This window comes from Solanum stenotomum, chromosome 5 (genome assembly GCF_019186545.1).
Source record: "Solanum stenotomum isolate F172 chromosome 5, ASM1918654v1, whole genome shotgun sequence".
Taxonomy (NCBI): domain Eukaryota; kingdom Viridiplantae; phylum Streptophyta; class Magnoliopsida; order Solanales; family Solanaceae; genus Solanum; species Solanum stenotomum.
Genome location: NC_064286.1, coordinates 16623194 through 16637617, shown reverse-complemented (window position 1 = coordinate 16637617; position 14424 = coordinate 16623194). Strand labels below are relative to the sequence as shown.

Genomic DNA, 14424 nt, shown 5'->3' with positions numbered 1-14424 from the left:
GATATCCCAACAAATTTATGGACTATTATACTTTTTATTGATGTTTAGAAAGTGTATAAAAATTGGTATCAATTGTAAAGTTTAGTTTAATATGTATATATATCTTGCGATATGAAATAGGTATGGAATTTGATATTTCAATAAATTTGTGAATCATTACATATTTTATTAGTGTTTAAAAAGTGTATAAAATTTGGTATAAATTATTATAGTATGTATAAATATTTTACCTATGAAATTTTACCTATAGTACTTTTTCAGTTTTTATGGTGTTTGCAATTTTTATTTTTATTTTAGAATTTAAATTAATTTTAATAATTCAAAATTCTATTTTTTGTGATGTTGACACGTATACATTTTTACCTCACCTATTATATATAGATAGATTAAAAACACAAAATTTTGTTGTATGCATTTTCACCTCGCCTATTATGTTATATATAGATAGATTAGAAACACAAGATTTTGTTAAACGCAGATCTAGATTAGACTTGATTGTATAATTTATACCTTTATGATTTGGAGGGCAGAGTAAATAGTCGTAATATCTTTGGTCCACCTTTATTATCTTTAAACTATGAAATGCACAAGAATTTAACGTCCTTACTATATCTCTCAGCCTGACCATGACCCAGAACTTTCCCAAGGACAAAAATAAGGGCATTACAAACCAAAATTCAAAGTATGCCCTTCCCCCACTAGAACACCAAAAAGGGAAAAGGGGCTCCTACAAACAATATGCTGCTAGAAACAAACATAATTTATCCATGCCACCATTACGGTTACACGACTTGGTAGTTCTCGGTAGCCAGCAACGTTCTTTGAGAGAACTTGGGTGGAGACCCACCTTTCAAAGGCAGAATGTTGGCAACCTGAAAATTACAATGAATCAACATTTCAATCAACTCTAGTCTCCAATTACTCTGACTAACATCAAACTAAACCACAGTAAACTCCCACAACATTGTTACTGAGTTCCACCCGCTACTACAACATCTCTTTGAGAAAATGAACAAGAATTATCACAGAACAGACATACGAAGGATCAGATGCAAACAAATCAAAATAGTTGAGGAGATGAAATCAGGATCATCAGATTATCTCCAGACACAAGTATGTAAAAACAGGCAAACCTTCAGGTCACTGAATGTTCTTGAGGCAGTAAAACAGGCAGAAATTGGGAAGAAGACATCAGGATCTGCTGCCGGAACAATAAATTCCAGAGATCCACTGCAATGTTTCCGTTTCCACATTAGAATGAGAAACAAGTACTTAAGATCGCATGTTTCAGAACAAAAGCAAGTTTCAACATAAGCTAACCTGCGATTAGAATTGTCAATGAGGACTATAGACCACTCCAGAACAGAATTTCTGGAATCATACCTGCAGTCAATGGTGAAAATATTGAATCTTAATGGAACATTTGATCATATAAACAGAACTCCGCAGATGCTCTCCCAATCACATTACAATACATGGATAGTCTTGGACATATTAACAAATCTTGGTTTGGGGTACAAATCAGAGTAGCAGTTTTCAGTGTCTGGTCGACAATTTTGACTATATGTGTTCATTCTTTCATTCACGTTTGGTTCTAAAAGTAATCATGCCACCTCCGATTCAGCTTTAGCTGCATGACTTCATAAAAGGAAAAATACATCTGCAATTCGTGCACCTACTACAATTAAATTCATTATTTCAAAACTCTTCACAACCAATGAGACTGAACAATTTGACACTAAACTAATATCCACACGAAAATTCCCTTTTTTATCATCAAGGACACTTTATACAAGGTGCAACAAGATGGATACAAATTACTGATTTCTTCATCTAGGAACGCACATGGAATTGGAGTTTAGCATTGAACAAGAACAACCAAATAGCATCCACCCCTTCCATTAAAGAACCAAAGAAAGTTTGCACTATCTCCAAAATTCTTATCCCAGAAACCTAGTGAAACAGCTTGACCAAAATTGGGGAAATCAGCAGGTGCCACATTAATTTAAACATGAAACCACATCCTTGCCTTGACCGTATTATACAACTGACTTAAAGGCACTAAACAATTGCTAGGCACTCCAGAGATATTGACAGCTTTGTATAAAACCATTTTCAGCCTTTAAAGCTCTACCACAATAAGTTCTGTGCAAGTATCGTTCAAAATATCCACAATATAAAAGGAGGGAAGCTTAAAGTTAAGAGTGCCACCTCCACTCTCCATCAATTTGCTGTATACGTGGGGCCTCCCTGAGAGCTGGGAGAGGTACAAAAATCACAACATTCTGTAGATCAGTTTGTGCTGGGGTTTCATACTCAATATTCACATAGGTTTCATTCCCAGAAACTGAAGGCCAGCAGTTAACTGAGAAAAAAATATGAAATTGATAATAAAGATTAAACATGACTGAAACTAAAGCATGAAAAAACAGAGATGCACACAGGAAAAACCAAAAATTACGAAGCTTACTAGTTAAAGGTAAAATTGACTCATCTGCACTTTGCATTCTCCATCTCAAGAGACTAACTCCGTCACCAGATTGATTAGCAGGAAAAGGCCTACTAGGCTCTTTGAGGCCTAGAATATTTTCATTAGAAAATAACTCCTTATTGATATTTGGGTGTGTGTTGAAGTGGATGGCTGGATTAACACTGGTTTCAATCTGAACATACAGAAAGAGATGACAAATACCATCAAGCAAAACAATCAAAGGTTATCCCTGCCTTCTAAGATCAGATAGGTCTGCAATCTAGGAGCTAGAGCCTCATGTTTAAAACATACTTCAAACTGATATGGGCGCTAGAACATACTTCTTTTCCCGAAAAAAAGAAGAAGGAAGGGGCAGTCAAAAAAACCTGTTGTCATACACATTTGACCTAGAAAATCATGACACAATCTGTCTAAAGATGACAATGGAAAGGAAACCAAAGAGAGAGTTATGCGAATGAAGATAAGTGAATGCCAAATACTTGGCTTGCAAAGGACTTTTATCATCAGCTTTAAAGAATAAGGCAGACAAGCGTGTGGGCAGGAATCATGAATTGCATCTATACGAATAAAAAGTACAATCCACCCAAAACCATGACTGCCTGTAACTGTACTATGAATTCATTTGATTCAAACTAGAAGCATAACAGATGACTTAAGTACCCTGCCTTTTATTTTAGTTCTCTTTACAAACTACAAAGAGAAAGAGTGGGGTACTCACCAGGGGACGAGGAAACAAACCAAAGGAACTCATGGAAAAAGTATTTTAATAAAGAAAGGGACACAATACATTAGGGAAAAAATAAGATGTTAATAATCTAATATCAACGCAATTCATATGATTGTAGAGTGTCAAAAATATATGTAACAAGTCATACCTTCTATGCACACAATAGAATCAAAGCAAAATGCATCTATAGTGATTTCATTATACCCTTCAATACAACTGTTATTTGACATACAATTCTTTTTTTCTCATAACCGCAGTGTCCGGGCCAGCTTTCGTGCACCTCGACCAATTCCATGAGGTACCTGCTACCTTTCACTAGTTACTGGGCCAGTAACTCTAAACACTAAAGCTTGGACAGATGGAAAGGAATCACCTAATATTTTTTGCCTCCACTAGGATTTGAATACGGGACCTCATGGTTCTCAATCCACTTCACTGAGCATGAGGCGGCAAGCCTCGAATATTGACACAAAATCTTTGAAAGAATACTTTCTAATAAACTTTATTACATTATACTTCCAGTACATCAGAAGAAGTTGTCATAACTATGTTACTAGATATTGTCATTGCCTGGTTCTTGCTTGCCAGGTACCAAATCCAGTATATCAGGAATTTTTTAGCTTTCTCTTTGTCTGGATCCAATGAAGACCAGTGTGACTATTGGTGTCTAGTGTGTGCCAATATCTATTGACCAACGGGTGCCATTGCTTTGAAGAGGAAGTGCAGTATTACCATTTCTTGATTTTTAAAATAGCTCTAAAGATGCAATAAAAGAAACTCAAAAAGATGCTTACACATGCTGAGAAAAGAGAACAAACAGAGAGAGAGAGAGAGAGAGAGAGAGAGAGAAAGAGAACCTGAACTTGGATAAGTCCATCTTCTTGGTTCAGAATTTGGAGAGATAAGGTACCCTGGACATTAAAGTTGCTGATACCTCCATCACGCTTTAATGTTACAATAATTTTCTCTTCAACAGTAAGGGTGACAGGATCAGTTGGTGGTGGAGCAGCTGGCTTGGACTGACCAATGCTTGGTCTGACATCTTCGACAATGACTTCACCCTCAGCTTTTAGGGATTCCAAAAATTGGTTGGTCCTTTGTGTTTTACCTAGCTGCATACCAAGACCTTTTGGGGGGCCTGTAGCAGATGCAACTGGACGACCTGATCAGATAAATGTGATGAGCTAATTATACCAAATTGGTTTTCGACCACGCCCTCAATGTTTTTCCAGAAATTATGTGTGTTTTCAACAAGTAAAAGAACATGCTTATTCAAAGAATGGAAAGGAAAAAGCTTAAGAACTATGAGGGAAATAACACAATGTAAATGCACAAACTTTTTGGGCCTACCAACTGATTCCAGGATTCAAATTAGGATTACGCTCATTAGCAGAGGAAAAATATGTCAGAGCCTTGTAACGACACTGAAGCACCCCTAAGCAAGGCGAACTGCTAAACATGTTTTGCGCCTCGCTTCAGGGCTTAGGCGCCACCTTTGACAACAGTAGTCCTCCCCAATATAATTCTAATAACTTTCCTCCCTATATAAAGAGATCTAATACTAATTAGAGTTGAAAGAGCTCCACATTCTTTTCTCAAAGAATATAAGAAGCCATGAGGAAAAATATGCAATACTTCGTAATGCGCCACCCTCGACAAGGTGTTTGAGCTAGAGACACATAGCATGTTTATAAGGTACAACAAATACAAACCCTTGGACTTGGTGGAAAATGAATCCACATCAGTGCTTGCTCCAAATCCAGAACCACTGCCTCCTAAACTAGATAAGTTTGTATCACTGCCAAAGCCGGTATCCATTCTTCCAGAACCCATGGATTGCAGAGACATGAAACCTCCTTTCTCACTTCTATTCCTCTCAATCTGCAAAGCAATGGCCACATGTTGAATCTTCTAATAGAACTCAAAGAAATCAAGACAAAGGAAGGTAAAAGGTTCAGGCAAAGGTAGCACTGGCATCCTGAACTACCTTGCTTTTATCAATCTCACTGGCTTTGCGCTTCATGACATCCTTAGTTTCATTAATCTTGCTTTGTAAGACTAACTTATGCAGTTTCTCTTCATGGCTCTCCATTTCACAATACTGCTTGACTTGTGCCACAGTAACATTTTCCTTGTGCCCGAGAGAAATTACTTCATCAAATGCGAAGATAAGCTCAAATGCTGTCCTGCAAACTCCTTCCTCGTCAAGAGAAAAAGAATATTCAGGCACCTAGTAATAGTCAAGGTATCAGCCCAAATGACCTTTCCATGTGATGAACACATCATCAAACAACGAGCTCAAAAAAGCTTTCGGAGATATACTTAACAGCTTGATGAAAATGAACTTAGATTATTTTTTTTGAGAAAGGTAACTTGTATTATAAACAAAAGAATACATAAGTAGTATTCTAGTAATACTTACATCCAAAAGTCGCAAAAAGCAAAGAACTCATATGGAGGTCATAAGAACTCTAAAATACTAGGAATATCCTCTGCATCTTGAGGATATTCATGTTTACACCAAAAAAAGAAAAGAACCAGGCAATTCAGCTTCAAATTTTGCATAGAGCAGCTCTTGTTTTTAAAACATCTCTGGTTCCTCTCCATCTATATAGACTTTGATACGAATGCTCCTTTACGTACTCACTCTAGAAGTAAATCCAAACAAGCATGTGGAGATAATCTATCTTAGTTTCTTTGTTTTAAATAGGATAAATATATAAGCAGTAGTTATCTATAGTAGTTATAAGCATAAGTTATTACCAGCCGAAGTTATCTACAACAATAACTGTTTCTATCTCTATCTATTAGGAGTTATCTTTATGTTCGTATAAATATGTGTGTTTAGGAGAATTCTGAGAGAAAAGTATTACTATTATCTTTGTATCTGGAGATTTGTCCACTCCATACAGACATAGTTATTGGTTGATGTAGTGTTTAAGATTCTTGCACTTTATTTAATAAGTTAAGTTTCATTCTCATCTTGTTTCATCTTAGTTTCTATCATTTTGGTATCAGAGCAACAAGATCTAAGAGGGTGGTATCTACACGATCTTCTAATGAACCACTACCACAACTAGTCACGAATCATTCTAGTGATCCCTCTAATGATCAAATTGTCTAGCAATTAACGTTTATAATATCATGTTTGGAAGCATTAGATGCAGTTGTGAAGGTTCAATCGAGTGGTACTCAACTTGATGCTAATCCTGGTACATCTGCTAAAGGAAAAGGTCAAGAACGTAATAGAGGTTCTTGTGACACCGGAAGGTCTTCTTGGGTCGAGGATGTTGATGTTGACATGGATATGCCTTGGTAGTTGAAGAAATCAACTCATAGGCCACACATAAAGATGGAATTTCCTCGCTTTGGAGGATATCCTTGTGACTGGATTTTGAAGGATGAAATTTTTTTTTTTTGGTACTATCAAACTCCTGATGATCTAAAGGTAGATGTTGCATCCATGTATTTGGAGGATGATGCGCTTGATCTCTTCATGCAGTGAGCATATATTATTGTATGGGAGGACCTTGTTATAGCTTTACAAGAGAACTATGGTCATGTTGAATTTCAAAATCCAGATGAACATTTATGTAGCATTCAACAATTTGGCACAATACAAGAGTATCCTAGGAATTTGCTAAACGATCTGCCCCAGTCAAGAATTGAACATTGTCTTTTGGGGGTGTTCCTTACTGGGCTTAAAGAGGAACTCAGATTAGATGTAAGAATTCATATGCCTAGAACTATTTATAATTCCATGAGCCTTGCAATGGAATTTGAGCAAAAAGTGGGTTCCAATAGTGGGCATAAAGGGTCTCAATGGCCAAATATGTCATGATCCAACACAACCCAAATTGGTTTTGCACGTGAAATTCCTTACCAATCAGTAGGCAACCAACTCGTATCACGAATCAATCCTAATTTTGCACAGATGTCTCTTCATCCTTCTCTGAATCATGCTTGGGAGATAGAGAAGCAGAATCGCATAGCCAAAGGACTCTGTTTTAGGTGTAATGAAAATTTTGCACCAGGTCATCGTTGCAAGACAACATCTCTCACTCTTGTGGAGACAAATGACACCATTGAAGGTGGTGAATCTGCGGAACAAATGCCAAGTGACATTATTGAAGGGGATGCAGGAACAACTGACCTTGCGAAAATTTCATTCCACACCTATCTAGGTAACATAACAGGCACAACGATGAAATTTTCAAGGGACATTACATGGACGCAAGGTGCTGCTTCTGGTTGATGGTGGGTAATCCCACAATTTTATCTCTGAAAAAATTGTTGAAGAATTACAGTTGCTTGTTCAAGTTATGCCCTATTTTGGAGTCCAGATCAGCAATGAAGATATCATACGTTGCAATTGTTGGTGCCAAAATCTTGTTGTAAAATTCCCTGGATTAACTATTGATCAAGATTTTTATCCTTTCTCTGTTGGAGGAGCAGATTTGGTGCTTGGAATTAAGTGGCCTGCTTCTTTAAATACAGTCCAAGCTAACTGGAATGAGATGTTTTTGATTTTTAATTTAAATGGGAAGTGATATAAGCTTCAATGGGTTCCAAAAGAATCAAATGTACCAGTTGCTTTCCAATATTTCTCCAAGGAGGCCGATATTTCAGGTAATTCTCTACCCATTGATTCTCAAAGCTTGCTTCATAAGTTTGAATCAATTTTTTGAAGAACCCAGTGCCCTACCACCTTTTCGTCAACACATCCACTCCATCCCTTTGATTCCCAACTCAAAACCATACAACATCCGTCCCTGCCGTTGTCAATACTTCCAAAAATTAGAAATTGACAAACAAGTTTCTGAATTATTCCAAAAGGGTTTTATAAGGTCAAGTACCAGTCCGTTTGCTAGCCCTGTCCTTCTTGTAAAAAAAAAGGACAATACATGACGTATGTCCATTGATTATAGAGGTCTCAACCAAATCACTATTCCAGATAAGTACCCAATTCCAAATATTGATGAGCTTCTTGCTGAATTGCATGGAACAACTATTTTTTCGAAGATTGATTTGTGTTCTGGTTACCACCAGATACATGTCAATCCTGCAAACATTCATAAAACTGCTTCCGTACACATTCTGGTTGTTATGAATTCACTGTTATGCCCTTTGGTCTCACTAATGCTCCTTTTACGTTCCAATATGCTATGAATGATTTGTTCAGACCATACCTGCGCAAATCCAATTCTTGTATATGATATCTTGGTATATAGTCAAACCTTCCTTTGGTCTCACTAATGTTCCTTCTACGTTCCAATGTGCTATGAATGATTTGTTCAGACCATACCTGCGCAAATTCAATTCTTGTATTCTTTGATGATATCTTGGTATATAGTCAAACCTTTGAGCAACATATCAGTCACTTGCAACTTGCTCTCCAACTTCTCAGAGATAATCGTTTCTATTCCAAAACTTCTAAATGCTTATCTGGGCAAATCCACATTTCTTTTTTGGGTCATGTGATTTCAAAAAATGGGGTTGGTGTTGACCAGGATAAAGTTCAAGCAGTCTTGGAGTGACCAGTATCAAATAATGTGAAGGAATTACGTGGATTTCTTGGGCTAACAGAACAGGTTATTATCGCAGATTTGTGAAGGGTATGGAATGACGGATCGACCTCACTGAACTTACCAAGAAAAATGTTTTTTAATGGTCGAACTCAGTTGAGAATGCTTTCCAACTTCTAAAGCAAGCTTTAACAACTGTTTCGGTACTACAACTTCCGAATTTCACTCAACCATTTATGGTGGAATGTGATGCTTCTTCAGAAGGAATAAGGGTTATTCTTCTTCGAGATGACCATCCTATCGTTTATTTTACTAAGGGACCTTCTTTTTCCAGTCGTTTGAAGTATACTTATGACCACAAATTGCTTGCTCTTGTTTTAGCTTTGCAGAAATGGAAACACTACCTCTTGGGCCATCATTTTTATGTCCGAACAGATCATTGCAGCCTCAAATATCTCCTTTCCCAGCATATTACCACTAATGAACAGCAAGGATTATTAATGGAATTGCTTCCCTTCGACTTCATTATTGTTTACAACGCTGGGACAGACAATTTTGGAGCTAATTCTCTCTCAAGGAGGTCAATAAATGCTGAATTTCTGGCTCTTGCTATTCTTGTGCCAATGAAATTTTCCAATTGGCAAAATGCTCTCAAGCCAGATACATATACTCGTAACATTATTCAAGCAATCTACCAAGATCCTTCCTTACAACCAGATTTTCACCTTGTAGATCAGACAATTTATTTCAACAAAAGGTTGGTTGTTCCGGATCAATCTTCTCTTCAACAAAAGATTCTCTCAGAGTTTCACAACACACCTTCTGCCCAACATGAATGATATTTAAAAACCTTGAAGCATCTTTCCTCCAACTTTTTCTGGCCAAGGATGAAGCATGATGTTAAGATCTTTGTTTAGATTTGTTTGGTTTGTCAACAAGCCAAATACCAGGCTCTAGCACTTGCTAGACTTCTACAACCCTTGCCTATACCTGGTAGAATATGGGAAGATGTCTCACTTGACTTCATTGTAGGACTTCCCAAATCTGGTGGTTTTGATACAATTTTGGTTGTCGTAGATCGTCTCAGCAAGTATTCTCATTTCATCTCACTTTCTCACCCCATATACTGCCAAGATTGTTGCTAATGTTTTTCGCAGAGAAGTTGTGCGTCTTTACAGGTTACGGCATTCCTCGGTCAATCTTATCCGATCGGATGTTATCTTTCTCAGTTCTCTCTAGCAGGAGCTTTTTCGACTTAGCCAAACAAGGCTAAGAATGGGTACATCTTACATCCACAATGTGAGGCACAAACAGAAGTGGTTAACAGATGTTTGGAATCGTATTTACGATGCTTTGCTATGTAGCAGCCTCATAGATGGAGTGAGTATTTACCATGGGAGATTTTTTCTTTTAACACGAGCTTCCACTCATCCACAGAGACTACCTCATTCAAGGTTGTGTATGGTAGAGACCCTCCATCCATTTCTCCTTTTGTTCATGGAGAAACAGGCTTTGTTGAACTTGAAGAACAACTTTTGAATCATGAGGTCATGCTGAAAATTCTCAAGGATAACCTTTTAATGGCTCAAACTCGAATGAATCAGCAAGCTAATTCTCATTCTCATCATCGAGATGTTACCTTTCAAGTTGGAGATTCTATCTTTCTACATGTTTAGCCTTACCGTCAACATTCTTTGGCTCAACACAGGTGCAAAAAATTGACACCTCAATTTTTTGGACCATATAAAAGTGTGCTATGTGTTGGACCTGTAGCATATGAACTAAAGCTACCTGCTTCCCCCAAAGTCCATCCAAGTTTTCATGTATCTTTGCGCTTTCCTGCGCATGGTCAACAGGCTGTTATACCACCAACCCCTCTTCCTCTTATTGAATATTGGGAACTCGCCATATCTCCTGCCAAGATTCTTGCACATTGATGGGTCAAAGATGCTGGTGCTTCTTTTTTGGAACTGCTAGTTCAATGGGTTGAATGCCCCCTGAAGAAGCTAGTTGGGAGAATTATGATCTCATTGAAGATTTTCCTTCTCTTTGCCTTGAGAACAAGGCGACTTTTCAGGGGGATGCACTGATATGAATTCTCCTTTACGGACTTACTCCAGAAGAAAATCTAGACAAGCATGTGGAGATAATCTATCTTAGTTTCTTTGTTTTAAATAGGATAAATATATAAGTAGTAGTTATAAGCAGAAGTTATTACCAACAACAATTATCTATAGCACTAACTGTTTCTATCTCAATCTCTATCTATTAGGAGTTATCTTTATGTTAGTATAAATATGTGTATTTAGGAGAATTCAGAGAAAAAAGTATTATTATTATCTTTGTATTTGGAAATTTGTCCACTCCATAGGAGATAGTTATTGGTTAATGTAGTGTTTAAGATTCTTGCACTTTATTTAACAAGTAAAGTTTCATTCTCATCTTGTTTATCTTACTTTCTATCACATTTCTTATGAAAAGAATCAAAACTCAATGAACAGAGCTGGGGCAGAATAATCTAGTGCTGAAAAGAAATGAATCGTCAATTTGTATCAGAAAAACATAAAGGATACAAGTTTAGACAGCAGCCTCAGTGTCTCCAAATCTTCGAGAATGTTGCTCTGTTTGTTTGTCACTAGCAGCAAGTATAGAGATTCTATCGGCTGATAAACATAACGCACGTTTTCAGTCTCCACATAGGTATGTTGTTTTCCCGTTCCAACCAATTTGGGGAAGGCTGCAAGATACCCTTCAATTCTTATACGAGACATGTCAACAAACTGCCTCGAGATAAGTGCTGCAGAAGAGGTGATACGGTCAATAGTGATGTGTGGGAAATGCATCCCATACCAGAGAAGTAGAATATTGAGTGTCCCAGATGCAAGAACTAGTCAAATTAGACATACAACTATCAAATAAAAGAAGCTGCTTCTCTTCTTTTATAATTTCTATGTAAGAGCAGAAAATCTCAGAACTATTTACCAGAATTATCAATGGACAGTCGACCTACTACAGGAGGGAATTATCAGAGGAAGCAGAAACTTTTTTTTGTCAAATGTTAACAATACAAACCATTGCAACCTAAAATAAGTACAGAATTAATACCCTATAGATTAGATAATGGAAACATCATAGGTATGCATGAAAAACTAAATAGTGGCAGTAGACACCATAATGGTTCCAATATATTTTTCCCTCCAATTTTTTAATCATTATATGATTAGCCTTATTACATAATAAATAAAAAAAAGCAAATAATTGTTTGTCTGTCCAAAAGTTTCTCATTTTATAGGGGGATTACGGACATGTACCATTTTCCTTTTCTCTCTTTTGAGTATGTGTTCAATTTTTTATTCTTTTCTTCTTCATAAACTTTTATTCCATTTGTACAACTTTGAATAGTGGTAGTGCTTTATACTCTCTCCCATCTATATATTACTAATAGAGTGAATAGCTGTATGGACAACCATATTTTGGAGCCTGACATTTTCTTTCAAAAATAATCGTATAACTTTCTCACATATATACTAAGACTTCATTTTACTCTCTTCCCTAACTACTACTTTCCTCCATCACCCACCGATTTATGCTTTTATCCAGAGTCTCATAGTCTTATTTGCTCTTATCTCTCTAGTATTGCTCCCATGTTTCTCCCAACCCCAAAATATTTCTATTTGGCAAACATGTTCAATCTTTTAGATTTTGCTTAAAGAATTTCCCAGAGAAATTAGTTCACCCTGAATATAAAACAATAAAAAGTTATTTCCACATTAAGCAAACACCTAGAATGTGCCACAGTTTCTAGCGCTTTATTGTTTTCTCCTTGGTATCCCTAGGGCATTAACTTTGTTCTCATTCAGACCAAAACAAATGTCCTTATGGATAAGTTACATAACCAGATGTATCCATACAGTATTAGCACACAAACCATCTCTTCTTTTGATGAAAAAAAAGGATTTACAAATTTATTTACAAAGATAAATACATCTATTTGAGGATATACTGTCAGTTATTAAACATGACAAGAACTGAGTAAAGATCTCCAAATGTTCACAAGTCAAACCAGCAAAAAACACTTCAATGTTTATCTTTTTTAGGATGGTGTTTGGGGCAACTCGCACACACCTCGACTGTTTCTACCTCCCACATCATAGGTACCGGGTAATTCTGCCTAACAAAGCTTAGGCAGATAGGAAGAAATCACCAAGTGCCTTTTTGCCTTCCCTGGGATTTAAACTTGAGACCAAAACACACTATATATATAGCAAAACTGCTTTCAATCAGTGATGAATAACCAGTAGATTTCCCTAGCCTTTGCAAAATACATTACAACAACAACAACACCATACCCGGTGAAATCCCACAAGTAGGGCCAGGGAAGAGCAATTGTGCACGTCGCCTTACCTTTACCGTTGCAAATTACATTGAACTATATTATTCATGTTGCTCCACGCATTGTGTTCATATCAAGTTGGCATCTTCAATGTAAATCATGCGTCATAAAAAAAAAAAAGTCCAATTTACGCATGAATCAGAGGTTATCTACTCTTATACCTCCAGCTAAACCTATGGAATTTTCTTTTTCTCCATTCATTGCAATTTTCCATTTCTCTCAACCATAATATAAACCAACTTGTACTATCACGTGCATTCCTAAATCTTAATTGTAATAGTTGAGCTCGAGTTTCACATTTCTCAACGATAATATCTGAACAAACATACTTAGTTAAGTGCTTTTCTGGCCATTTTATAATGTTCAATCTGTAAACTTCAAAACGGGAATTACTCACATCGCTTTGCAAATAAGAATGCAGAGAAGTAGATCTCATTAGTTTTGTCAAAAGAACAAATCAATTATCAGGTGGATGACAAATTAGTTTAGAATAGCACAACAAAAGCTATTAGACTGACTTCACATTATTTTGAGGAAACCAGAGATTCCAAAAACAAAAAAACAGAGATAGTACAGATAATACCTTTGCCTGATTTAGAAATAATGGATGCAGCTAGAACAACCTGCAGGACATACCAAAAGGCCAGTTTGCAGTTATTATGACAAGATTCTTTTCAAAATTAAAAAATCCATTTTTCTTAGAAAATGCCTCATTTTATCTAAAGGAGATTGTAAAATATTCAGCAAAAATTATGGGGGAAATAGTTGTCAGACGACATAATAAGGCAGTGAAATATTACCATTTTCGCAGCTTAGAAAATCTTAATCAATGGATGGGTATCACCTGGAATTTAAACATTTCGTCAAGTAAGAAGCAATTAAACTTGTGAAACAACTATGCATAAGAATAACAATAAAGAATACAAAATAAACAATTAGAAATCAGAATATTTTGATGCAACTACGGTATCCCTCCTCCAGAAAGTATTATGCTTTGCAAATAGGGGGATATTACTGTAAACTAAATGAATTCAGAGGTAGAAGAAGAGATCAACAGCGTATTACTCTTGCAAACTGTATGAATCTTAGCATAGAGTTACAATGAAGGAAGCAGATCGGATAGTACCCTAGGATAGGATCAACAACAATCAGCAATTTCGAAAGGGGTTGAGAGAGATCGATAGTTAACTACTAGTGGATCAAATTACGTAACAACCGGATCAGTGTGCAAATGCGGGACTGAACAACCAACTGATTTAATTGTCCTGTTTCTGTTTATACAGTCAAA

General features: G+C 36.5%; 1 protein-coding gene across 1 annotated transcript; it reads right to left on the bottom strand.

Annotated features, from left to right (window-relative positions):
* Positions 1 to 536: 536 nt before the first annotated feature.
* On the bottom strand, positions 537 to 14392 carry LOC125864919 (coatomer subunit delta-like). Its single transcript, XM_049545040.1, has 12 exons — positions 14327 to 14392; positions 13937 to 13982; positions 13720 to 13759; positions 11317 to 11540; positions 5206 to 5448; positions 4931 to 5099; positions 4076 to 4380; positions 2471 to 2663; positions 2212 to 2365; positions 1321 to 1383; positions 1134 to 1230; positions 537 to 872 (listed from the first exon to the last, which is right to left on the bottom strand). Exons 2-12 carry the CDS (start codon positions 13937 to 13939, stop codon positions 783 to 785), a joined length of 1581 nt encoding a protein of 526 aa, XP_049400997.1. The 5' UTR covers positions 13940 to 13982; positions 14327 to 14392; the 3' UTR covers positions 537 to 782.
* Between the last annotated feature and the right edge of the window lie 32 nt (positions 14393 to 14424).

What these genes read in the sequence shown, in the direction of transcription:
- LOC125864919 (XM_049545040.1), bottom strand. An exon ending in GTGAGATTGATAAAAGCAAG is followed by an intron (nt 5,100 to 5,205) that starts GTAGTTCAGGAT and finishes ATTGCTTTGCAG; the next exon opens with ATTGAGAGGAATAGAAGTGA. An exon ending in GTCAATTTTACCTTTAACTA is followed by an intron (nt 2,366 to 2,470) that starts GTAAGCTTCGTA and finishes TTTTTTTCTCAG; the next exon opens with TTAACTGCTGGCCTTCAGTT.